At 42.4% G+C, this 27919-nt stretch overlaps 1 protein-coding gene across 1 annotated transcript in view; it reads right to left on the bottom strand.

The window, feature by feature from the left end:
• Window positions 1-27919, bottom strand: part of ABCA13 (ATP binding cassette subfamily A member 13) — a 389474-nt gene that overhangs the window by 353653 nt on the left and 7902 nt on the right. Inside the window, exons 2-5 of the mRNA XM_018047508.1 lie at window positions 14366-14459; window positions 12074-12197; window positions 1746-1900; window positions 415-443 (exon numbers count right to left, since the gene is read on the bottom strand). Coding sequence (XP_017902997.1) covers window positions 415-443; window positions 1746-1900; window positions 12074-12197; window positions 14366-14459 — 402 coding nt within the window. The remainder of the gene's footprint in view (window positions 1-414; window positions 444-1745; window positions 1901-12073; window positions 12198-14365; window positions 14460-27919) is intronic.

Genomic DNA, 27919 nt, shown 5'->3' with positions numbered 1-27919 from the left:
CTGTCCATAGAATTCTCTAAGCAAGAATACGGAGTGGGTTGCCATTCCCTTCTCCAGGGGAATCTTCTCAACCTAGCGATTGAACCTGGATCTCCGGCACTGCAGGCAGATTCTTTACCATCTGAGCCACCAGGGAAGCTGTCCCTGGCTTAAGTCCTCAGCAAGTCCACTGAATAAAACATAGTTCTTAAAAAAAAAGTTCTTGGAATTCCCCAGTGGTACAGTGGTTAGGACTCTGTGCTTCCACTGCACGGGGCATGAGTTCCATCCCTGACCAGGGAACTAAGATCCTTTGGGCCATACAATGCAGCCAAGAACTCAAAAATTAAAAATATTTTTTAAAACATAGTTCTCAACATTTTTTTCTGTCAGTGCCATTAAGACTAAGCTTCAAACTTTTGTTAAAATACTTACTGTTAAAAAACTGGAACCATAAGGAGAATCTACAAAAAGAAGACGTCAGAGAGATTAGTTCAGGCAGCAACCAGACAGCACGTGCCAAGCACCTATTCTAGCTCCAAAATCAAATGCTAGTCATAGAGTCCTGCTCTGAGAGATGATTACAACAACCTGAGAAGTGAATCTGAAGGCAACAGTCTGTCCTTTCAAAACGCATTGATGTTAAATAAATTCCAGGGAAGTGATTTAACTGGTAAACCAAATTTCAACCATTGGCCATTAATTATTTATTGGAATAACCAATAAATTAAATGGAGTTACCAAATAACCATCTATTATTTTCTCAGTCTCCGATTCCACAGACATTGTGAGCGTACAGAACAGGACAGAGAGAATAAAAGGAGAGTAAAGAAAAACAAGAGAAAGGAAAAAACTGAAGAGGGACGGGAACATGAAAGTACGACCTTTCAGATTATATTTGGAATCCGGTTGTGATCAAATAAGAAGTATGTGCTGGTCTCTGCTTTCAGCTACTAACACAGGCTCCTGGAACTCTCATTTCCTGAGTGGAGGGTGTGATGGGAGCATCTCTTTGTGTATCAGTCCTTGTTCCTGACAGGAGAACTTCGAAAAGCCCTGAGACCTCCAAGAGATGACAGTGCCTCTGAACACTAAGGACACGCCTGGGGGCTTGGGTGCCCAGATGGCTTCACTGGAAAAGCCGAGACACATTTCTGAGATGGGCTGGAATTAGGTCCTACTTGGGACAAACATCTCCTGCAGTTGGGCCAAAGTATGAACAACAGGATACAAAAAGGCCAAAACCCAACTGCAAAGCAGTGTCCCGAACATGATCCCTGCAGACAGCACCTCCCAGGGGGTGCACAGATCACCCAACATGACCCCCTGACCCGCCCCCACCCTCGTCCCACTGAAGGGAGCCTGTCACTTATTCTTGCTCCCTTCTGCTGCAGCAGGGGCCTCAGTAAAGCCTCGCCTAAATTTCTCATCTGGCCTCTGATCAATTTCTACTGACTTTGAGGAGCCCAAGAACCCAAGTTGGTAACAGAGCTGGACCTTTCATTCCCCCTGCACCAGTGACCACCTCTGACCATCAGACTGAGGGGCTGGAGATGCAGTGAGCCACCAATGACCTAATCAGTGGAGCCTGCCGAATGGAAGGCCACAGAAAAAAAACCTAAACAATGGCTTCAGAGAGCACGTGGGAAAAATTATATACCAAATATACTTATGGTAAAAATTTAAATGAATGTTTTTTGTTTTCATTAGCTAAATCAGCAACCCTAAGTACCAGGATGGAGTGGAGACCTGAGAGATTTACTTGCCTGGAGTCTTGGATCTTTCTACCCAGAGTTTTTGTAAGTTTCTAGCCTTGTCCATCACTTCATAAACTTCCTGGGCGAGGTCCTGTATCTCTTTTAAGAAGGCCAGGTCGTCAACCTTCTGGTGAGGGACAGCTGCAGCTGGGAGCCTAGGAGAACTTTAAATAAATGAAGTAAATACCTGGGTAGAACTCGTCTATAGGCACAAGTCTCCTCAGCAGTTTAAGGTTATTGATACCAAAAGGCCCAGTTTTCCTCAATTGAGGCTGTGCCCATTTACACCTCCTCCAATGCCCCAACAGCCCACTCTTCTGGACCTTCATCCAGAATGGACTCTATCATTTAAAAAAAAAAAAAACTTGGCCAGGGACATGGTCTGGTGATTAACAATCCTCCTGGAAACGTAGGAGATGCAGGTTGGATCCCTGGTTGAGGAACTAACACCCCACTTGCTTCGGGACAACTAAGCCCATGCACCTCAACTAGAGAGTCCCTGCCCCACAATGAAAGATTAAGACCAGACACTGCCAAATAAATTTTTTTTAAAACTTTGGCCAATTTAAAATTAGAAAGTTATTGGCACAACACTGTAAATCAACTATACTTCAGTTTAAAAAATAATAATAAAAGGGACTTCCCTGATGGTCTGGTGGTTAAGACTACGTGCTTCCACTGCAGAAGGCGCAGGTTTGATCCCTGGTTGGGGAACTAAGATCCCCCATGTCTCGCAGCATGGCCAATAACAATTTTTTTTAATGGAAAACAATGCAGTTAGAAAGCTGTCCTCAATCTCTTTATTATCTGTGAGGCTCAATCGTTTTATATGTTTATTAGTCATTTCATTCCTCTCATTGATTACACCGCATGCTTCAAGCAACATGCTGGGGATCAACACAGCAGTGAGTGAGGCCCTGCAGGTGGAAGAGGCAGGATGAGCCCCACTGTAAACACCAAGTCCAGCCAAGAGGTGGGTCAAGCATACTGAGGCTCAGTCAAGCTGGGGGTGAGCAGGAAGGTCTGGGCGGGCAGGGGGGAGCCCAGCAGAGCAGCCAAAGACAAGTCTGTGTCTTACCCCTGATTTAGACCCACTTGGGCATCGTGAAGATGGGGCATCAGGCAGAGAGGCCCTGGGGGATGTCCAGGGAGTGTTGAGGGGGTGCCTCCCCAGGAGAGGTCAGCTGTGGGTACAAGCAGGGGAGCCCCAGAGAAAAAGGACAGATGTCAGGCCAGGTCACAAGGACTATCGATCAGGAGGGAAGAGGGCTGTCCCCACTGGGTGGTCAAAGCCACAGCCCCATTTTCTGCTGGGATGTCCCCTATCTTCTCATGTTTGAAACATAGCTTCCCTTTGTCATATGTATAAAAAATATCCTCTCCCGGGGTTTTTTTCCTTTAATTTTGTTTAGTTGCTAAGTAATATCAGACTCTTCTGCGACCCCAAGGACTGTAGCCCACCAGGCTCCTCTGTCCATGGGATTTCCCAGGCAAGAATATTGGAATGGGTTTCCATTTTCTTCTCAAATTTATTTTAGCTTTGAATAATTTTACCAATAGAAGACACTAAGGAATGTAAAGTGTGTCAGCAATAATGTCCATCAGAGCAATGATCTAAAAGGGTAAGATCTAGATCTAATGTGAACGTCAAGTTCTAGGAGAAGCATTAACATAACATCACATGCTTATGGAAAGATTTCCTTTCATCTTTAAAAATGGGGTTCTAGAAAGCAGACTCCCGCAGAAAGGGTCAGAACCGAGCGGGAGGCTGTGAAGTACAGACTCTGAGCCCACCTCCCACCCTCAGCCAGGAGGCTGCCCAGGACTCTGCATTTTAACCCACCCTCCTAGTGGTTCTAATAGGGACGATCCAGGCCAACCTCACGGTGCGGGAAGATGCACAGGCCCCTGATGGAGTCCCCCATGCTGAAACCAAGACTTAACCCCCAACCTAACTGCAGGTCAGTTTCCCCAGTAATATAACCCTGGGGGATGTAATTTCAGTGTGGAATTCTCTGATCAGCACCAAGGAGGTGGTTCTTTCCATCCCCAAAGAAAGATGGTTTCCCACATGGACCCTCTCTTTCCACACAGGAAGGTTGCCTAAGCTTGAAATGCTCTTTTTCGCTTGTGAGGTTTTTAAAGGCAAGACAAGGAGCGCTCTCTACTGACCAGATGGGATGCTGCTCAATTCATGAATCATTTGATATAGCCAATTCAACCTTTAAAATCTACTCAGGCGAATTTTTGTTTCAGCAACACTATGTAATTCTAATAAAAAATGATGATAAAATTGCTGTTTTTTCTTAACTTTATATTAATACTTGTCTTACGTGGAGGAAAAATGATTTTTCTTGAGTGAAAAAGAGAAAACATTCTCACAACCTTTAAAATCAGCACAATCTACCCTCTACTGCAGTCCATGGGGTCGCAAAGAGTCAGACACCACTGAGCAACTGAACTGAACCCTATCTACATCCATTCTCAAATTCAGTGGGAACCTACCTTAGTCAGTAAGAAACTACAGATTTAAAATAATACAAGGAAAATAAATAAATAAAGTAAAACAAGGGATCATTTCACAAATCGCTAGAAGCTTGTTAAAGTAAGTAGGTGTCAATTACTTTTACCACATCCAAGAGGGGGAAAAAAAGTAAAATTGGGAGAAATTTTTCCTGATTAAAAAGTTAGATCCCATTAGGGTTTTTAACTCCCAAACCTTTTATTATATAAATTCTCAAACACTGTGACTGGAGGAACGGTTGTCCACAGATAAACCCACCTGCTGCATGAGCCCCCTGGGACATCAGCCTTTAATTGTCACCACCTACAAGGAAGCAGAGGCTTCCCAAGTGGCTTAGAGGTAAAGAACCCACGTGCCAGTGCAGGAGACACAAGAGACACGGGTTTGATCCCTCGGTCTGGAAGATCCCCTGGAGAAGGGAAGGGCTACCCACACCAGTATTCTTGCCTGGGAAATGCCATGGACAGAGAGCCTGACAGGCTACAGTCCATGGGGCCACAAAGAGTCAGACATGACAGAAGCGGCTTAGCACACACGGGGGAAATCCCAGGGCTGAAACAGGCATTGTGTGGAGACCAATTTCCTCCCTCCCAAGTCCAGCTCTTTCTTTGGACTTTTTATCAGGTGACATTGGACCCTGCCAGGTATTGGAGGAGCTGTGAATGGAAGAGGGGACAAAGGAGATCTGATTCAGGAAGACAAGAAAAGGCCACCTTGCAGGTGGCCCTCAGACCAGTAGGAAAGCACCCTCTCAAAGGGCCCCAAGCCAAACGCTGCATCCAGAAACCCCTGTGGGATTTCAGTGGAGGACCTGAGGATGTCAGAGGTGGGAGGAATCACTCTGGCCCCTCCTTCAGTTTGCAGACAAGGAAACTGAAGCCCCCTGAGGGTCCCCAAAGCCAAAATGTTTCTCAAGCAATGTCTCCCTTAGAAAGTCATCATTCAAATATTGGGATCATAACCCTAATAGGTTATGATTCAAATAATAAAACCCTTTATTTTGGGGGGCTCCAAAATCAGTGCAGATGGTGACTGCAGCCATGAAATTAAAAGATGCTTACTCCTTGGAAGAAAAGCTATGACCAACCTAGACAGCATATTAAAAAGCAGAGACACTACTCTGCCAACAAAGGTCTGTCTAGTCAATGCTCTGGTTTTTCCAGTAGTCATGTATGGATGTGAGAGTCTATAAAGGAAGCTAAGCACCAAAGAAATGATGCCTTTGAACGGCAGTGTTGGAGAAGACTCTTGAGAGTCCCTTGGGCTGCAAGGAGATCCAGTCCATCCTAAAGGAAATCAGTCCTAAATATTCATTGGAAGGACTGATGCTGAGGCTGAAACTCCAGTCCTTTGGCTACCTGATGCAAAAACTGACTCATTGGAAAAGAACCTGATGCTGGGAAAGATTGAAGGCAAGAAGAGAAGGGGATGACAGAGGATAAGACGGTTGAAAGGCGTCACCATCTCAATGGACATGAGTTTGGGCAAGCTCCAGGAGTTGGTGATAGACAGGGAAGCCTGGCGTGCAGCTGTCCATGGGATCACAAAGAGTCAGACATGACTGAGCAACAGAAGTGAATCCTAATAGGGTTGTTGGAGGGTCAGCAGAGGGAATCTATGTAAAATCTTAGCACAGAGTCCAGCTCCCAGCTCTTTTTAAAGGGCAGTAATAGGGACTTCCCGGGTGTTCCAGTCGTTAAGAATCCACCTGCCAATGCAGGGGACACGGTTTCAATCCCTGGTCCGGGAGGATCCCACATACCGCAGGGCAACTAAACCCACGCACCACAACTACTGAAGCTCACACTCTAGAGCCCACAGCAAGAGAAGCCACTGCAATGAGAAGCTCACACACTGCAGTGAAGAGTAGCCTCCATAATCAGAGAAAGTCCATGTGCAGCAATGGAGACCCAGTGCAGCCAAAATAAATAAGCAATTTTTAAATATAAAGTAGGACCATAAAACAATTTAAAAATTAAAACTAAAGGCCAGTAATAATACAGCTGATGCTGGGACAGACACATTTTCAGCCCAAGAGCTGCAGGAATAAGCAAAGAAGATAAACAGGACTGTTGCTTCTATTACGTGTGTGTGTATATGCTAAGTTGCTTCACTCTTTGTGACCCCATGGACCGTAGCCCACCAGGCTCCTCTGTCCACGGGATTCTCCAGGCAAGAATACTGAAGTGGACTGCTGTGCCCTCCTCCAGGGGATCTCCCCAACCCAGGGATCGAACTAGCCTCTCTTACATCTTCTTCTTGCACTGGCAGGCAGATTCTTAACCACTAGCACTGCCTGGGAAGCACTGTTTTATTATAAATTCTGCTAATGTCTCTTATTGGGATCTTCCCCAGTGACTCAGTGGAAGAATCTGCCTGCAGTGCAGGAGACACAGGAGACGTGGGTTCAATCCCTGGGTCAGGAGGACTCCCTGGAGCAGGAAATGGCAACCCACTCCAGTTCTTGCCTGGAAAGTTCCACGGATGGAGGAACATGGTGGGGTATATCCAGCCCATACGGGTAGCACAGAGTCAGACACTACTGAGCACGAGAGTAAATTTTCCTCATTCGTTTACTGGCAAGGCACAGTCTAACAGAATTAGGACTGTTTCTTAAGACAGCCAGATCCCAATGCAAACAAGTAATTACCCTAGGAACTGTCTTGTCCTGAATGCCCCTCAGCTGCCTTGTGGCCGCTAAGGCCAGCCAGACCCCTACCTTCACTGCCCACCGATAACCCAAGTGCTGACAAGCAGAGTCTCAAGGATGTAAAGGCTTTGGAAACCTGTAATAGCTCTGGAGTTTAAAAGGGAGGGAAAGTTAGAGAAATTCCCAACTGTGGAAAGAAGAAATACAGTAAAAAGCCTTGGGGACTTTCTTTAGATCTATTTTTTTTAAATCCATGTTCACCCTGGAATTATTTGCTTTTCCTGGAGAATACAGCTCTGAAGCTACATGTGACTTGAAGACTTTTTTCCTATCAGAAAGATCACCTCCAGAGTTATTGCCTTATTGTCCCTGTTGGACCCAAACAAGCTTTGTGTCTTACCTACGGAATTAATATTCATGGTTTTAAAGGTTGACATAACTAGTTTCTCAACTGTTCCTTGAACCAACTTTGTCATCCTACTGATCATGTAAATAAAGAGGTAACACTCGTGATATATCTGTTATACAAAAGACATTTTTAATTTTTTGAAAATTTACCTCTGACAGAATCTATACTCATTCCCCTACATTGGATGTGTAGAATCTTAACCACTGGACTGCCAAGGAAGTACCCCCATTCCCATGTTGATATTGCCCTATAGTTATATAAGATCTCACTATTTGAGAAACAACTCTCTTTACATCTATAATTATTTCAAAATGAAAGTTAAAGAAAAATAAAGTCAAATAATACATGATAAATTCAGGAAAAGGTAGAGTACAATATATTATAATCCCCATATAGGATCATTTGCAAAAGGCCATTAAAATAAAAAATGCATTTTTCTCTTGACTTGCAATTCTGCTTCTAGTAATCACTCCTATAGATACATGTACATTAGTACAAAAATGCATAAGCCACTAAAAAATATAACAAAAAGGTACAGTTCATAAGTCAATAATAGAGAAACATTAAAGGATACAAAATATTCAATTTACATAAACAAAAGCAACAAAGAGAAAAATAGGAATACAGAAAGATGGCCAAAGTAGGAACAAAGTAAATCCAATATAATAAAAACAAGTGGTCTAAACACTAAAAGGCAAAGACTGTCAGACTGAATAATAAGAACCAACTCTACGCTGTTAAATTTTAAAAATAAAATTTAAAGACGGCCAGAAAGTAAAAAAGATGGAAAAAGATATATCATGTAACACTAATCAAAAGAAAGCTACAGAGTTTAAATAAATACCAACAAAATAGACTTCAAAACAAGAAATACAACCAGGGATAAAGAGATGATATTAATATATCATATATTATGTGTTATAGTATTTTAGATAATGGATATAGTATACTGTGTATAACATACTGTGTGATATATTTCATGTACAATGTCTTGTATGCATAATGTCTAATAACTGAGATAACGGGATTAAGTTATATAATGATAAATGAATCAACACAGAAAAGATTTATTCTAACATGTATGCACTTACACCAGAGCTTCAAAGTAAATGAATCAAAAATGAGTAAAAAACCGAAAAAGCCACAATTACAAAGATTACAAATCCTTTCTTGATTATTTATAGAACAAACAGAAAATTGGTAAAGATATTGAAGACTTAATGTCACCCAACAATAGCAGAAGGCCAGTAGTTGCTTTGAAAGTGAAGTCGCTCAGTCATGTCTGACTCTTTGTGACCCCATGGACTGTAGCCTACCAGGCTTCTCAGTCCATGCGATTTTCCAGGCAAGAGTACTGGAATGGGTTGCCATTTCCTTCTCCAGGGGATCTTCCTGACCCAGGGATCGAACCCGGGTCTCCCACGTTGTAGGCAGATGCTTTACCCTCTGAGCCACCACTTTAGGTAACACTAAATATTTATTAAAGGAGATAACATGCTATGACCACAAAGTAATTCAAATTGAAAAATACCTAAATCACACAGAATTCTCTGACCATAGTGGAATTAAGCATAAATTAGTAATAAAAAGATTTCAGGAAAATCTTCAAATATTTAGAAACTAAGCATCTGACCTACAAGTAACCCATGGGTCAAAGAATAAACTACAGTAGAAATAAGCTAATATTTTTAACTTAATGCAAACAAAAATACAACAAATCAAAATTTGTGAGATGAAGTAAGGTAGTGTTCAAAAAGAATGAAAAGGCTTTTACTCTTTATATTAGAAAAGGTAGAAAACTGATTATCTAAGTTTGAACACAAAGAAGGTAAATAAACATAAAAAACCATTAAATTCTAAATAAAAGGAAAAGCAACCAGGTAGTAAAGGATAAAGCGAAGCTGTATTTCCAGGTGACATGATCATGTATATAAAAATCTTATGAGAGATTTAAAAAAAAGTCACTAGAACTGGTTGTCCATATTTTAAATTTTTAAAACAATACTAAAAATATGAAACTATTTAAGAATACATCAACAAAATGTATAAACTACAAATGTAGTAAACTACAAAATGTGTAAGCTGAAAACCACAAAAACAGTCCTCAGAGACATTCAAGAAAATCTAAGTAAATAGAAAATATATCATGCTCAAGTATTAGAAGACTCAGTGTTAATATTGAGTCTTAAGATTAAGATATCAATGCTCTCCCAACTAATTTATAGATTAAATGCAATCCCCTGAAGCAACTAGACATCCATACAGAAAAGAAAGAATTTTGACCCCTTCCTCACACAATACACAAAACTCAACCCAAAATGGATAGATTAGTGAAAAAGCTGGCTTAAAGCTCAACATTCAGAAAACGAAGATCATGGCATCTGGTCCCATCACTTCATGGGAAATAGATGGAGAAACAGTGGAAACAGTGTCAGACTTTATTTTGGAGGGCTCCAAAATCACTGCAGATGGTGACTGCAGCCATGAAATTAAAAGACGCTTACTCCTTGGAAGAAAAGTTATGACCAACCTAAATAGTATATTCAAAAGCAGAGACATTACTTTGCCAACTAAGGTCTGTCTAGTCAAGCTATGGTTTTTCCTGTGGTCATGTATGGATGTGAGAGTTGGACTGAGAAGAAGGCTGAGCGCCGAAGAATTGATGCTTTTGAACTGTGGTGTTGGAGAAGACTCTTGAGAGTCCCTTGGACTGCAAGGAGATCCAACCTGTCCATTCTGAAGGAGATCAACCCTGGGATTTCTTTGGAAGGAATGATGCTAAAGCTGAAACTCCAATACTTTGGCCAGCTCATGTGAAGAGTTGACTCATTGGAAAAGACTCTGACGCTGGGAGGGATTGGGGGCAGGAGGAGAAGGGGACGACAGAGGATGAGATGGCTGGATGGCATCATGGACTCAATGGATGTGAGCCTGAGTGAACTCCGGGAGATGGTGATGGACAGGGAGGCCTGGCGTACTGCGGTTCATGGGGTCACGAAGAGTCAGACATGACTTAGCAGCTAAACTGAAGTGATCCTAGATCAGATGAAATTTGGGATTCCTGCCCAAAGTGAACTTTCCCCAGGGACCACAAAGGGCACAGAAATCCACAAATTGGTTAACTGTGATGTTTAAATAGACTTAAGATTTTGCTTTCAGATATTCATAATCTGAGACAATTCTCAAAAAGTGATCAGAACTGAGTTTTATGGTTTTGGGAGTCCACTGAATTCATCCTGTACCAATATGAAAACAGTGAGAGCCTCTGAGTGGAGGGGGCAGGTCCGAGGACAGAGCCCAGCACCAGGAGGGACTTCTTTCCTGCTCATCAGCATCCAAGGCTCTGAAATGGACTGTGGTTCTCAGGACGTGGGGAGAGGTCTCTGCAGGCTGTGTGACCATCTGGTGTCAGCAGGTGGAGGTGAGGGGGCAGAGTGGACTGGGAGACAAAGGCAGAGCTATTCTCTGATGTGGAGACTCCAGCGTCAGTGTGACTGCTGGAGCCAGAGCCATAGGGATGGGTGAGTGCTAACTCCCACCGCAGGAGGGCTACCCCGCCAGCACGTCAACACTCACAACATGGAAGGAGGGGAGTGAGAAGCAAATGCAGAGACGTTAAGTAAACTGCTCAGAAGCACAAAACAAAGAAGAGATGGGGTCGACACGGTTTGCATGCAAAGCCCCACTTTTCCCCCTTCAAGGACACACAAATTTCCCACTCTGAGTGATGAAGAGATGTAAGAGAGACCTGAAATGGGAACACTGATCAGCCTCAAACACTTCTCATTTTCCCAGAAAGGCACTTTCTTTCCCGCACATACGAAAAGCCCGCCATGTATTTCAGGGTTATGACTTTACACTTTACTCTCAAATGATTTTCTTAATATCATATGTTTATAATGCCTCTCTCAAAAAAAATGTAAGCACCCACCCTTTAAAAGTATCATACCAGATGTGTCCAAAACTACCTAGAAGCTTTGCATTCTCATAACTTACAGTTGAAAGTTAAAGATCACTTATGTTAGCAGGCTTTACACTTCAATGCCATAGGCGGGTCAACAGCAAGAAGGATGGAGGAAGCAAAGACAGATTATTCACATGTGAAAAATTCAAACCATCTGATGACTCAGCTGCTTTTCATTTCTAACTCTACTGAGAGAAGTTTCCAGAGCCTTCAGGGAGATCCAAGTTAAAAATCTTCCGTATTTTGACTCTTCTCACATAAAATGCCTCCCATCACTTCTCTTTTTAGTCTTTGGTGCCAGACTGCTGCCACAGGTAAACACGGGCAGGCTCAGCATCCAGAGTCACGATGGCTACTGTCAGCTGGTCCACGTCAAGTGTATCTCAGCTGCGAATAGATGCTGGTCCAAAATAGCACAGTAGGAAAAGCCCAGTGGGTAACTCAAACAAATACTTGTTTTCAAGCATTTGGTGCCAAAAATGCATAGTTGGCCAAGAGGGTAATTTTGAGGTCAGAGTTTTAACCTACAGAAAACAAACTATGACAAGCAAAAGGCATCTGCTAATCAGCAATCAGTTTGTGACTCTTGGAACAGCTGCAGAAAGACCTGTTACTGGAAACAAACCATTATGGAGGCTGTTTGCATGTGAGTCTGAATGTCATAAAGCTGATTTCCTTCTGTGTTTATTATGATGGCTAGCTCACCCCAAATTATTGAGGCTGAACTAAAAGCCTCATGTCAGTTCTATTCAGGAGCTTCCCATGGAAAGGATGTTTGTGTTTCTCTTACCGAAAACGCTGCTCCATAGCCCCTTCATAGCTTGCGTTTCTGCACCTCGACCCAGTGTTGCAAAGAAGGCCTTGGACAAAGGGGAAAACGCCCCGGCTGGGCAGATCTCGGGGTTGCAAATAGCCTGGATGTGGATACAAGGCAGAAATGAGTCCATACGACTGGTCCCAGAAAGGGAATACCTAGTGAGTTCAGTAATATGTAATATCATGTTATTACATTATTCGTCCTGTTGTTAGTTTAAAAAACACCTCAGCAGCCCAACAGAAAAAAGAAAGGACAGAAACCTATTACATTAGCACCTTTCCTCCAGGGCCTACCCACAGGCTGCAAGGCAGGATGGCTCTGCCTGGCCATATGCACAATTGCATGAGACTCCTCTTCCTGCTCAGGGAGTGTTAATACCTCGTCATTCAACCTCACCTCCAGACACTGTGAATAGGCTGTGGGTTGGAAGAATCAGAGCAAACACCTCCTTTCACCTCATATAAAAGCGGAGGAGTTCTTGGATTCTTAATAACTTGAGTGTCGTTACTAAAGGTTGTTTAACGCGAAGATGTTTAGAAAAGCTGGATAGGATCCAAGGGCTTTCAGGACAAATGGTACAATAAACCACTTCCTGGAGAAAAGAGAACCCTCCGACGAGGTTGGTGGGAGTGTAAGTTGGTGCAGCCACTGTGGGGAGCAGAGTGGAGGCTCCTCAAAAAACTGAAACTAGAATTACCATGTGATTCAGCAGTCCCACCCTAGACGTGTGTGTGTGTGTGTGTGTGTGTGTGCTCAGTCACTTTAGTCGCGTCCGACTCTTCACAACCCCATGGACTGTAGCCCACCAGGCTCCTCTATCCATGGGATGCTCCAGGCAAGAATACTGGAGTGGGTAGCCACGCCCCTCCACAGGGGATCTTCCCGACCCAGGGATCGAACCTGCGTCTCTTATGGCCCCTGCACGGCAGGCAGGCTCTTTACCACTAGTGTCGCCTGGGAAGCCCACCCCTTAGCACCCTTTGGGAAGTCACCATCTTCCACATCCTTCAAGGCTTTTACTGACCTGAATCTGTTTGTTCCTCCAGCCACATGTCTGCTTCCCATTCCTATTAACTCCTTTTCTTCTTCCCCCATGTTATCTGCTCTGCCCAGATCTGTCCTCCCCTGAACTCTTCCATCTGACCAAGATTCACATTTGCTAACTCCTCAGAACTCCTTCTTCAGAATGGAGCAGCCACTTCTCCTCTGCTCCTGGTACCCTGCATGGAGTCCCAACATGGCCCTACCTTACTGTATTATCATAGTCTGGCCCTACAGTAAGTTCTGGAAGGACAGGGAAAATACTGTGTCCACCACTTCATCCTCACCAAAGCTTGGACCCAAAGGCACTCAAAACATTATCTACCAAATGAATAAATACATTAATTTACTATTGTGAATAGTAAACATACTATTTGAGATAAAAGTCACCCCTTAATAGTTTCCAATCATATAACATTTTTAGAATTAACCACATTATCCATATTTCAAGTGAGCATAGGCATGATAGAAACAAAACAGGCAATCATTTCTCAAGGAGTGATACTGTTGCAGTTTAAACCAGATAAACTAAATGGTCTTTCTGATAAAACACCTGGAGCAGAGGAAGTTATTTTATTAATGGTTTCTAAATGCTTTACCACCATCGTCATCACCATCATCACCACCAATATCATCATCACCACCATCACCACCACCACCATCACGCTGGTAAAATGAAATGCATCTCCCCCACGTTTACCTCTTTCTTTCCTCTTTCTACATTTATAATGACTTATACACCTATATCCTGAATTGAGACAGCTTAATTTGAGGAATAAATCTATCTGTTAGACTGGGAAAACATGAATATCATTCTTAAGAGAAAAAACCTAAATAGATGCCTAGGGGTGAAGTCGCTCAGTCGTGTCCGACTCTTTGCAACCCCATGGACTGTAGCCTACCAGGCTTCTCCATCCATGGGATTCTCCAGGCAAGAATACTGGAGTGGGTTACCATTTCCTTCTCCAGGGAATCTTTCTGACCCAGGGATCGAACCCAGGTCTCCCGCATTGGAGGCAGATGCTTTAACATCTGAGCCACCAGGGAAGCCCCGAATAGATGCCTACTGGCATATATCCCAGAAATAGAGGTATAAATAAGAGAACCCTATCCATTCATTTCACTCAGGATTCAGAATTTATAAAGAGCAACAGAAGAAAAAGAACGCTGCATTTTCTTCTCTAGATGTTGGTGATCAAAAAGTATAATAAAAATGAAACTCACAATTGTCTCTGTGTCTGGGAGGTTCTTGAAAACGAAGTACGGTCAGAATCATGAACAGGATACAAGGCCAGAAGAATTCGGCCAGGGAGAGCACCTGGAAAGTTGTCCAAAAAATTAGTGTCTAAATGAATCACAAAGCGTTATGAGATCTCCCCCTGTTGAAGGAGGGCTCGTAGGCCAGAGCAGGCTTCCTTTACAGGAAGTCATTGTCATCCTTCCCATGCGTCCCTAAGAACAATCATTCGAGACAGGCCCCACAGCGATGGCCCATGTTCACTGTATCCAGATCCACAACTGTCAGCTCCTTGTCCTTCTCCTACCAGACCTGGCTTCTGTTCCTCCCCTTTTCTTCACATTTTTATGTATTGAAGAACTTATGACATTAAAGAAATTAAACAAATAATTTCATCCATATTTCTCACACTCCAACAAATTCACTATTTTTATTTTTCTCATTTCTTTCACATGTCTGACTTTTCCACCCAAGTAGCTATTTTTCCAGGGCTGGTGGTGGCAGACACTTGGTTTCATCTCATGAATATTTTCACGTGCTGCCATACACTGGTTTTAACTCTCATCTTACTGGTTATGTAACATTCTTACAAATGAATGCATCATAATTTACATCTTTTGTCAATAAATTTTTTTGTAAAAGTAATTTTCTTTGAAATTACTTTCTTGAGATTGGAACAAACTCTGAAAAGTCAAATTATTGGAGTCAAATCTCTTGACACAGATTGCAAAAGAGCCACTCACACGGATTGCAGTAATTTGTATAATCCTGAATTTTCAAAGTCAAAAGAAAAGGAACTGACATTGATACACGGAATTTAATTATTTAAGAAGGAAACACCCAAAGAATAGCCTAACAAAAAATTAATAGAAAATCCTCAATTATCAGAAAATTATTTTTATTGCCAACATTCTCCACTTGGTTTCTGGTGCATAATGTTCTTCTGTTGGCTTCCACTCAGTTTATAAATACAAAAGTTTATAGCCATACACAGACACGGCAAGGCACAGACCAATAAAGGCACAGACAAAAGCCTAAGAATCTGCAGGTTAGGATGTTAAGGATGCTGTCAACAAGGAAAAGCACGTCTTGTTCTTTCAGACTCCAAAATCATGATACTTTGAACTTTAGTTCTTTACTGTCACTTTACTGTGTTGGTCTTTGAGCTACCATGGCCCTACATCCTAGGCTTGGTCCCAGCCTTTCCCCAGAAGGTCTAGCAGACAGACCTGTGTGACCGGGTGAGCACATATGGTCTGAAACCATAAAGACTAAACTCAGGTGGGAAAGAACGTTTCCATTCCTGGTGTAATTAAAGGAGAAAAGAAAGCACCCTCTTGGAAATGAGTCATGAGGAAGTATTTCTCATGCCAGAAACTGTATCCTTATGGAAAGTTCTCTGAGAAAGTGCTGAAAACCAACACCTCCCACCCTGATAAAAGAGAAATCTTCGAGGGAGGGCACCCTCTGACTTAGTTCAGTTCAGTCATGTCCAACTCCTTGTGACCCCATGGACTGCAGCACGCCAGGCCTCCCTGTCCATCACCAACTCCCAGGTTTACTCAAACTCATGTCCATTGAGTCAGTGATGCCATCTAACCATCTCATCCTCTGTCGTCCCCTTCTCCTCCTGCCCTCAATCTTTCCCAGCATCAGAGTCTTATCAAATGAGTCAGCTCTTCGCATCAGGTGGCCAGAGGATTGGAGTTTCAGCTTAAATATCAGTCTTTCCAATGAATATTCAGAACTGATTTCCTTTAGGATGGACTGGTTGGATCTCTTCGCAGTCCGAGGGACTCTCAAAAGTCTTCTCCAATACCACAGTTCAAAAGCATCCATTCTTTGGCACTAAGCTTTCTTTATAGTCCAACTCTCACATCCATACATGACTACTGGAAAAACCATAGCCTGAATAGACAGACCTTTGTTGGCAAAGTAACATCTCTGCTTTTTAATATGCTGTCTAGATTGGCCATAACTTTGATCCCTCTGGCTCAAAGGATAGTAATTAAACCAAATTCATTGGTTTAAATGAGTCATTTCTTGAATGAACAGGTATGGTGGGGTGTCTGTAATTAATTCTGGCTAAATATAAATGTGCAAGATTGAAAATATACCTCATATTAAATAATTTTGACCTCATTAGGAAGAATAAATACATAATTAATTGGGGAGGTTGAAAAAAAAAGTACTAAATTTAGAGGGAGAGGGTGGGATGATTTGGGAGAATGGCATTGAAACATGTATACTATCATGTAAAAAGAAAAAATCTATTATTAATAAATAATAAAATATTAATAATAACATTTTAAATAACAATAACATTTATTATAATAACTATAATACAATTTTTGTTATTAACTTTTTATTTTATAATTTAAATAATAATTAAAATAAATAATACAATGTTAAAAATAAAATAATAAAAGTTTTACCAGTTGAGCCACCAGGAAAGCCCCTAATAATATAAGATAGCCTTTTCTTAAAACAAACAAATATAAAGAAAACTGAAAATGGCTCATAGAGTCAAGACTCATATAGATCCTTTTATTTCAACATTTATTCATCAGGTTGCACCAGGTCTTCCTTGCACACGTGGCGTCCTTGGTCTTCACTGTGGCATGTGAACTGTTAGCTGCGACTTATGGGGTCTAGTTCCCTGACCAGGGATTGAACCTGGGCCCCCTGCGTTGGGAGCACAGAATCTTAAGACACTGGACCACCAGGGAAGTCCCACCCCTTTTGATATTATTAATTCACAAATAGATGCATGGTTAGGGTATTCAAAAAGTACAGGAAGAATACAACCATTCTCCCAAAAGATTCACACAGTTTTCTTAACTCATTTTTTACAAACATAAATAAATGTAACATTTTTTTTGGATCAGGACTTGTAGATCAGCCCCATTGTTTTTAAAGACGACATAAGAAGATACGGTAAATTTTAATTTATTTAACCAATGACCCAGTTATGGAATTTGCCAAGTTTTCTGTTCGGCACCAGTGCTACTGTGAGCTTTCTGTACATTTGGCTGACTTTTGTAAGTATATTTTTGAGGTAGCACTGTTAAACAAGATTTTTGAGCCAAAGTATGTATGATTTTTTAATTTAGATTTTAATGGGTAGGTATAAGCAAAGGCCATCAATAAAAATATTTTCTCCAACTGTTTATTAGACTTTTTATTGTCCAAATCTTTTTTGAAATATTTATTTATTTGGATCTTAGTTGTAGCAAGCAGGATCTCTCCTCACAGCATATGGACTCTCTAGCTGCAGCTCAAGGGCTCAGTAGTTCCAGCACTGCTGCTGCTAAGTCACTTCAGTCGTGTCTGACTCTGTGCGACCCCATAGACGGCAGCCCACCAGGCTCCCCCATCCCTGGGAGTCTCCAGGCAAGAACACTGGAGTGGGCTGCCATTTCCTCAGGGCTTAGTATCTCCACAGCATGTGGGATCTTAGTTCCCCAACCTGGACTTGAACCTGCGTCCCCTGCATCACAAGGCAGATTCTTAGCCACTGGACCACCAAGGAAGTCCCTTGTCTAAATCTTTTAAGCAATCAGTTTATTAATCTTTTTATTATTAGGATCTAGATTTTTTTCTCTACACATAAAACCCGCCATAATTTAAAGGATCTTGTCAAGGCCAAATTAAAATAGGCAATGGCAACTGTGAAATTATAAATATTTGTTATCCTAGTCATAAAATCAATGGCACATCTCTAGTTTCAAATGAGAATAATACTTTAAAAAAAATAAAACTCAGCCTCTCTCTCCTTGTGAGATGGCCCACACTCTGTGGGGTATGTTTCTCTCTAAATAAATCCACTTCTTATCTACCAATAAATAAATAAAACGCAATTGAAAAGTTTCTCTGAAGATCCTGAAATAAAAGCAAAACTCCAATTAAACATAAAATTATAGTAACTCAGTTTTTTTTTAATTTACAAGCCAATCAGTGACCCTCTGAGAAGCAACGGTAGGAAAAAATCTCCCACTGGTCTGAATGTGAGCTTCCTTGGTTCAGAAGAAAACGATGGACGACCCAGGTGTGCTGTGCGGCGGTGCCTTGTGAGTGAGTGAATCACCTCCTTTCACAGGACTATCTTTCTGCAGGGACATAAAAGCAGCCTCCCCTGTCTCATCTTATTTTCCTGTCATACTTTTCTTCTCATGTGTTGTTACTGTCCTCGACTCTTGCTTTCGGGTTATGTTTTGTGCTTCCCCAGGTCTCCCGCGCTGCAGGCCCCCTAGGCACAGCTTCTGAGCAGCAGGAAGGGCTCCCAAAGCTGTGCCAGGGGCAGCCAGAAGGAGATGCTGCTGGAGGCCCGCTCTCGAGGAAGACAGCCTTCTGGAAGCCCCACTAGTGCTCACGAAACAGGGACCGCTCTTCCAAACCACCACAAAGTCCCCTCTTCCTGCCGTGGGTGCCAGCAGAGAAGCTCCCGCCGGAAGTGCCCAGATGCCCGTCTGTAGCCCGCATCCCACACCCCACAGTGACGCTTACGGGAGCTCTGCCCTCAGGCCCCTCAGAACACCACGGCATTTGGGGGGAGCCCTTAACAACACCTACACACAAAAGTACACATGAAGGAGCCCTGGGGGAAAGAGTATACTGAAATCCCCTCATCTCCTCACAGACTTCCTTTTTCCAGACACCACAAGAGAGAGGAAAATGAAAAGAAACAAAGCTAGAGGAGATGGGGAGGGGGTCACCTGGCTAAGGGGGATCACCCGCCAGGGCTCAGTCCCAGCGCGGCCCAGAGTCTCCAGAGCCAGAGACTCTCCCCACCACACGCGTCTGCAGACTCGGGTGCCCTGACCCCGGGAGTGAGGAAACTGCTGCCGGGGATATTCGAATGACACACAGAAAGTGAACAAGGAGCTAACTGCTGGAGACGCTCCCTAGGCTGTACACAAAAATGAGGAAAGAACCCACAGTCAGAGGATAACTTCCCTAACTGGATAGTGAATACGGAATAAAACCTCTAACAAGGTGTTGAAGGAGGGCTACTCTGGTGGCTCAGATGGTAAAAAATCTGCCTGCAATGCAGGACACTCACATTTGATCCCTGGGTCAGGAAGATCCCCTGGAGAGGGGAATGGCAACCGACTCCAGTATTCTTGCCTGGAGAATCCCATGGACAGAGGAGCCTGGTGGGCCACAGTTCATGAGGTTGCAAAGAGTTGGACACAGCTGAGTAACAAGATGTTGAAAGAGAGCTCAGAACACAGCGAGGAGGCTAACATGACTGCACATCGTCCCCACCAGCTCCCCAAGCCTCTCTCCTTCCTGCTGGAGAAACCTGGCACATGAAGGATTTGCTCAGATGCTGCACCCGAGTTTGAGGGAGAAATCAAACTTGTCTCGGGTTTATTGAAAAGAGAGTCAAGACAAATGCATCACCTGGGCTAAGCTGCCCAAGGATGAGTCAGATGAAAAGAGAAACAGCTGTCTAAACATTGGAAAGGAGCAAAGCAAAAGAAAGTCAAGGAGCATGACTGGCAAAGAAGCAACTCAAATAACACAAAGACTTTCGTATACCTGTTTCACAAAGAACAATGTAAGAAGAACAAACATTCAGAAAATAAGAGCCTAGGAAAAAGATGCTATATGAAAAAAGTGGTTACAGATCTAAGGGGAAAAAACAACAAAAAGCATTACTGTGGAATTCTAAGTGATTTAAAAACCAGAAAAAAAGAGGATAGACACTGGTTAAAGTTCATTTCTATGTTAGACAAACAGTTTGAGATAACAACAGTGAATTCTTAAAAAAATGTTTTAAAGGCAAAATATTAACACAAAAAGTTAGTAGAATCAGCTTTGAAAAGCAAGAACTCCACAATATAATGGTAAGTGAAGTGAAGTTGCTCAGTCGTGACCGACTCTTTGCGATCCCATAGACTGTTGCTTACCAGGCTCCTCTGTCCATGGGATTTTCCAGGCAATAGTACTGGAGTGGATTGCCATTTCCTTCTCCAGGGGATCTTCCCAACCCAGGGCTTGAACCCGGGTCTCCCGCATTGTAGACAGACGCTTTACCATCTGAGCCACCAGGGAAGTCCTATAATGCTAAGTGCTATACTTAGAACAGAGAATTCAACAAATGTAATGAAAAATATGCTCGAAGATTTAACAGTAGAATTTCCCTAAAAAAGAGAAAACTCTGATGAAAATTTTGTCTCAAGACTGAAAGAGTATGCTGTAATAAAAAAAAAAAAAAAGCTGCAGTTTCCCTAGAGCTATTGAACACCCAAGATGAAGACAAAATTGTTTAGTTCAGTTCAGTCGCTCAGTCGTTTCTCACTCTTTGCATCCCCATGGACTGCAGCGTTCCAGGCTTCCCTGTCCATCACCAAACCCCGGAACTTGCTCAAACTCATGTCCATCGAGTCGGAGATGCCATCCAACCAACTCATCCTCTGTCATCCCCTTCTCTTCCTGCCTTCAACCTTTCCCAGCATCAGGGTCTTTTCTAATGAGTCAGCTCTTCGCATCCAGTGGCCAAAGGACTGGAGTTTCACCTTCAGCATCAATCCTTCCAATGAATACTCAGGACTGAGTTCCTTTAGGATCGACTGGTTTGATCTTGTTGCAGTCCAAGGGACTCTCAAGAGTCTTCTCCAACACCACAGTTCAAAAGCGCCAATTCTTCGGTGCTCAGCTTTCTTCACAGCCCAGCTCTCACATCCATACATGACTACTGAAAGAAATCATAGCTTTGACTAGACGGACCTTTGTTGGCAAAGTAATATGTCTGCTTTTTAATATGCTGTCTAGGTTAGTCATAGCTTTTCTTCCAAGGAGCAAGTATCTTTTAATTTCATGACTGCAGTGATTTTGGAGCCCATGAAAAGTAAGTCTCTCGTTGTTTCCTCATCTATTTGCCATGAAGTGATGGGACCTGATGCCATGATCTTAGTTTTCTGAATGCTGAGTTTTAAGCCAACTTTTTCACTCTCCTCTTTCACTTTCATCAAGAGGCTCTTTAGTTCTCTGATTTCTGCCATAAGGGTGGTGTCATCCACATATCTGAGGCTACTGATATTTCTCCCAGCAATCTTGATTCCAGCTTGTGCTTCATCCAGCCCGCCATTTCTCATGATGTAATCTGCCTATAAGTTAAATAAGCAGGGTGACAATATACAGCCTTGACATACTCCTTTTCCTATTTGGAACCAGTCTGTTGTTCCATGTCCAGTTCTAACTGTTGTTCTTGACCTTCATACAGGTTTCTCAGGCAGCAGGTAAGTTGGTCTGTTATTCACATCTCTTTAAGAATGTTCCACAGTTTGTGGTGATCCACACAGTCAAAGGCTTTGGCGTAGTCAATAAAGCAGAAGTAGATGTTTTTCTGGAACTCTCTTGCCTTTTCAATGATCCAATGGATGTTGGCAATTTGATCTCTGGTTCCTCTGCCTTTTCTAAATCCAACTTGAACATCTGGATGTTCAGGGTTCACGTACTGTTGAAGTCTGGCTTGGAGAATTGAGCATTACTTTGCTATCATGTGAGATGAGTACAGTTGTGCAGTAGTTTGAGCATTCTTTGGCATTGCCTTTCTTTGGGATTGGAATGAAAACTGACCTTTTCCAGTCCTGTGGCCACTACTGAGTTTTCCAAATTTGCTGGCATATTGAGTGCAGCACTTTCACAGTATCATCTTTTAGGATTTGAAATAGCTCAACTGGAATTCCAGCACCTCCACTAGCTTTGTTTGTAGTGATGCTTCCTAAGGCCCACTTGATTTTGCATTCCAGGATATCTGGCTCTAGGTCATACCTACAAAAATATCCACAGAGGAGGAAAGATACCTACCTGGCCTCAAACATGTCCTCAAAATATCCAGTGCTAGATAATGATGCATCAATATTTACAAAGTTCTAAGAGAAAGAAAGTGTGATAATCATATGATACGTAGCCAAAATGATCCTTAAATAAAAACCAACATACATACATTCACAACCATAAAAGGACACAGATAATTTTTTATTTTTAATTAGAATATAATTGCTTTACAATATTGTGTTGGCATCTGCCATACAACAACGTGAATCAGCCATAAGTATACATGCATCCTCTCCCTCTCGAACCTCCTCCCCACCCCTACCCTATCCCACCCCTCTAGGTTGTCACAGAGTTCCACAGTGAGTTCTCTGTGTTATACAGCAACTTTCCACTAGCTATCTGCTTTACAAATGGTACCGTATATGTTCATCGCTACTTTCAATTTCTCCCACCCTCCCCTTTCCCCGCTGTATCCAGGTCTGTTCTCTATGTCTGCCTCTCTGTTCCTGCCCTGCAAATAGGCTCATCATACCATTATTCTCGATTCCATACATATGCGTTAATATAAGGTATTTGTTTTTCTCTTTCTGACTTACTTCACTCTGTACAACAGGCTCTAGGTTCATCCACCTCACTAGAACTGACTCAAACATGGTAAAAGAACACAGATAATTATTAACCATGAACCCTGAGGAGATAAAAAGGCTTAGCAATGAAATCCAGCTGAAATGAAAATGGGACCAAATTAAAAATCCAATATCACTTTGCTTCAAATATTATGCTGACCAGAACAATAATGCAACACCTGCTGGAAAAAAAAAACAGTTTTATTGTATTGCTGATCTTACAGAGATGAGAGAGTAAAAAGAAATCTCCAAAGACCTGGAAAGAGGAACTGACCAAAAAATATTAATTAAAAAGAAATAAGAAGTCATGAGTTGAATCTTTAAGACTGAATCACAAAGGAAAAAGTTCCCTCAAGGGGACTGGAGAGAAAGAAGGTGAGGCAATATTTAAATAAATAATGGCTGAGAATTTTCCATAACATATAAAATACACAAATTTCACTGATAAAGGAAATAGAACACATATCAGGAAACAGAAATCCACATTAATAACTTCAAATACAATTCACAAGGAATATGAGACTTACCAAAAACTCACTAAAAGCAGGAAATCAGAAGACAATTAAATATTTTTAGATCCCTTGGAGAAACTTGGTTGATCTAGAACTGTATACTCAGAAAACTCATCTCTCAAACATGAGGGTAAAAGTTTCAGATAACCAGAAACCAGTTTAGTCAACATAAGGATATAGAACAGATGAAAACAGAGATGAAAAAGATACAGTTAGGTAAATAATACATGAACTACAGTAATATCAAACAAGAGACTTGAAGACACAGAGCATTATTATACACAGAGAGGATCACTACATAATAAAAGAGGTGTTACAATAGAAGCTATAAGATGCTATGCATTTATATGCTTAACAAATGTAGTCAATATATATAAAGTAACAATTGATGGAAATATGGGGACTGAATCCAGGCCACAGCAGGGAAAGTGCAGACTCCTGACCACTAGTCCACCAAGGAACTCCCTATATTGGACTAGTTTTAACCTATAATAAAAGATTCAACATAAGACTTACTTTTTGAAAAGGTATTACACTTGTTTTCCAAAGGTGTGTTCAAGACTGCTTACAATAGCATTTGTTTGTGAATGGAAAAAATTGGAGGAAGTCATGCAGGAAAAAGAGAAAGAATAGGAGGATGGATCAATAAAATGCTGGTGCACTAGGGCTGTAAAACAGGTAAACGGATTCCTTCATTAGGCAGCGCGTACAGCGCAGAAGGGCTGGGGAAGCAGCAGAGGACACACAGGACCAGAATCCTCGCCCAGAAGGAAGGCGTGAGTGCCTCTGAAAGCGTGTGGAGCCCAGCCTCCAGCCCCACAAGGAGGCAACGCTGCAGACACCGCTGTAAAGAGCACCAGGCCCTCCTCCAACTGTTTGTTATCCTCACCCTGAGTGCTCAAGAGTGTTCATTCACCCATCACTTTATCCTCCCAACATCGGCAAGGTGGGAAACGGCATGGTTTCACACACTGGGGACCACGGAGAAAAGTCTTTTCCCTGCAGCCCCTGCACCTGTTTGTGACGGAAGCTGAATCTGGAGACTGAGCCTCATGCCTGTAAATTAAATATGCTAACTTTCCATCTCACTTGAACAAAATAGCTTATGGACTGAGTTTAAACCCCTTTTTAAAACCTCTAAGTTGCTCTGGTAGCATGAGGATTTCATTACAGCTGAAAACCACAAAGAATAAAACACTTGGGGACAAAAAGCAAAATTGTAAACAAATAAAGAAGGAAAGAGGGTCCTTGGAGGGAGGAACAGGTCACGAGATCTCAGGGATCTCACTGGCTGAGAAGAGGAAAATAGCCTAATAAGGTTCAAATATCGAGGAAGCTGAAGTCCCACCTATAATTAGGCTGCCTCCCTTCTCCTTGGAAACAAAGGGCTTTACAATAAGCGTGAAATTCTATTGTGTCTCTTTGGAGTGCTCAGGTTTCTGGATGCCAGGCACTCAGGAAAGGAGACTTTCCCAGAAGTATTATAAGGTCCCTGCTATAAAACACTGCAAGAGAAGTAAGTTCAGACAAAGAATAAGCCAAAGTCCAATGGCAACCATCAGCTGAGCTGGTCCAAGTCCACCACTGCTCAGAGCCGTGGCTTCCGACAGTCCCTTCTTCAGAGTGTAAATTTCCCGCCCAAGAGGATCTTTTGCAAACCTTTAAGTTGGTTATGGAGTTAGTTTGGTACTGAAGGGGAGAAACGAGTACACTCTCTCTTTCCTTGATTTTTTGAGCTTTATATTGAAAAACAATTGCTTTTCTTTCAAACCCATACATTAAACATTCATTTACATGCATATAGCTGATTCACTTTGCTGTACAGCAGAAACTAATGCAACATTATAAAGCAACTATACACCAAGAAAAATTAAATTTTTTTTAATTAAATAAACATTCATTAGACACTTCCTTCTTTTCAGCACTGGTGGGGAGAGTTCGGAGTGAGTCATAAAAATGAACAAGAAATAAATTCTTCCCTCAAGGACTTGAAGGAAACAAGCAAACAGGTCACCCAAGTTAAAGGGAACACTGTTAGGAGGCACACACTGGTGCATCCTTTCCAGAAATCAGGTGAATTATTTGTTTCAAAGCAGATGTGCAGACTTTTTGAAACAAAAATTCCAATTCAATGGATGCTTCTAAGGAGACAATTGGAAAAATACCTACCCCCAAAAAGTGATTTTGATATTGTTTCCTGCCACAGCTAACTCATACAGAAGGCTACAGCCAAAAGGAGGCAAAGGTTACAGGCGAGGAAAAAGGCAAAGGGGAGCACATCCAGGGATTGACTGCTCCATCCACAGGGACACAGACGGCCAAGATCACCACAAGGCACAGGAGAGGAGGGCTGAGACCACCCTCTCCCTGCAAGCACCCGCTCACACCAAACACAATTCTGATCCAAATTTGATTGGTATCATTTTTAACTCAAAAATGATGCTAAAATATAATTGGTGAGCATATATGGCTGGAAGAAGCACAAGCTGGAATCAAGATTGCCAGGAGAAATGTCAATAACCTCAGATATGCAGATGACACCACCCTTAGGGCAGAAAGTGAAGAGGAACTAAAAAGCCTCTTGATGAAAGTGAAAGAGGAGAGTGAAAAAGTTGGCTTAAAGCTCAACATTCAGAAAACGAAGTTCATGGCATCTGGTCCCATCACTTCATGGGAAATAGATGGGGAAACAGTGTCAGACTTTATCTTGGGGGCTCTAAAATCACTGCAGATGGTGATTGCTGTCATGAAATTAAAAGATGCTTACTCCTTGGAAGAAAAGTTATGACCAACCTAGATAACATATTGAAAAGCAGAGACATTACTTTGCCAACAAAGGTCCATCTAGTCAAGGGTATGTTTTTTCCAGTGGTCATGTATGGATGTGAAAGTTGGACTGTGAAGAAAGCAGAGTGCCGAAGAATTGATGCTTTTGAACTGTGGTGTTGGAGAAGACTCTTGAGAGTCCCTTGGACTGCAAGGAGATCCAACCAGTCCATTCTGAAGATCAGCCCTGGGATTTCTTTGGAGGGAATGATGCTGAAGCTGAAACTCCAGGACTTTGGCCACCTCATGCGAAGAGTTGACTCCTTGGAAAAGACTCTGATGCTGGGAGGGATTGGGGGCAGGAGGAGAAGGGGACGACAGAGGATGAGATGGCAGGATGGCATCACTGACTCGATGGATGTGAATCTGAGTGAACTCCAGGAATTGGTGATGGACAGGGAGGCCTGGCGTGCTGTGATCCATGGGGTCGCAAAGAGTCGGACACGACTGAGCGACTGAACTGAACTGAACTGATATATGCTCCAAAAGCAAAGATGAGCTGTGAAAGATTATAATCCTACAAAAACAGTATAATAGAACATACTGAAGTATATGTGCGTGAGTCAGCTGCTCAGTTATATCGACTCTTTGTGACCTCACAGACTATGGCCTGCCAGGCTCCTCTGTCCACGGGATTTCCCAGGAAAGAATGCTGGAGTGGGTCACCATTTTCCCCCTCCAGGGGACCTTCCTGTCTCAGGGATCAAATCCGAGCCTCCTGTGTGTCCTGTACTTCAGGCAGATTCTTTACCTGCAAAGCCATCAGGGAAACCCATATTAAAGTATACTACTAATACTAAGTCGCTTCAGTCGTGTCCAACTCTGTGTGACCCCATAGACAGCAGCCCACCAGGCTCCCTCATCCCTGGGATTCTCCAGGCAGGAACACTAGAGTGGGTTGCCATTTCCTTCTCCAGTGCATAAAAGTGAAAAGTGAAAGTGAAGTCGCTCAGTCGGGTCCGACTCCTAGCGATCCCATTGACTGCAGCCCACCAGGCTCCTCCATCCATGGGATTTTCCAGGCAAGAGTACTGGAGTGGGGTGCCATTGCCTTCTCCCATATAGATACTTTTTAAAAAATGAAACTGGTGCAAGAACAGATATGCATGGAAAGTTCATGAAACAGCATAGGAAGTCCAAAATAGGCTCAACTATGTTTCAAAACATATCACAAAAGAAGCTTTCTGGTTCAGGGAGGCAAGGAAGCATTCAACCATACTGTTAGGCCACCTGAACTTGGACTCTGTCACAAAGATAAACTAAAGTCTTATACAGTGCTCAAATGTGCACTCTAAGTAGACAGAAGTCTAGAACAGTACATTCAATAGTAGAAAAACTAGAAGGCAGTAGGAGAATGCTGGTCAAACCTAAGGATGAATGGAGTATGAAATTTCTGCAGTTTAGGAATTACAAAAGACTTCAAAGAGAAAGAGAGACAAGACACACAAATTCAATCTGAACAGTAACCATAAGGAAACACAAAAAAAGAACAACAAGCTGTAGAAACTGGTAATACATGTAGCGAGGTCTTAATAACCAATGAGCAAAAGAAATCGCCAAGCCTCTAATTATGAAATCGGAAGAGAGACTTCCTTGGTGGTCCAGTGGCTAAGACTCTCAGTGCTGGGGGCCCAGGTTCAATCCCCGGTCAGGGAACTAATCCCACATGCCATGAGTAAGATCCACACGCTGCAACTAAAGATCTTGTGCCCGCAGCTAAGACCCAGCGCAGCAAAATAAATTAAAATAAATAAAAAATTTTAAAAGAAACTGGAAGAGAATGGGCAGT

The sequence above is a fragment of the Capra hircus genome, chromosome 4 (assembly GCF_001704415.2).
Source record: "Capra hircus breed San Clemente chromosome 4, ASM170441v1, whole genome shotgun sequence".
Taxonomy (NCBI): Eukaryota; Metazoa; Chordata; class Mammalia; order Artiodactyla; family Bovidae; genus Capra; species Capra hircus.
Note: the sequence above shows the minus strand (reverse complement) of the source record. Positions and strands in the feature narration are given on the sequence as shown.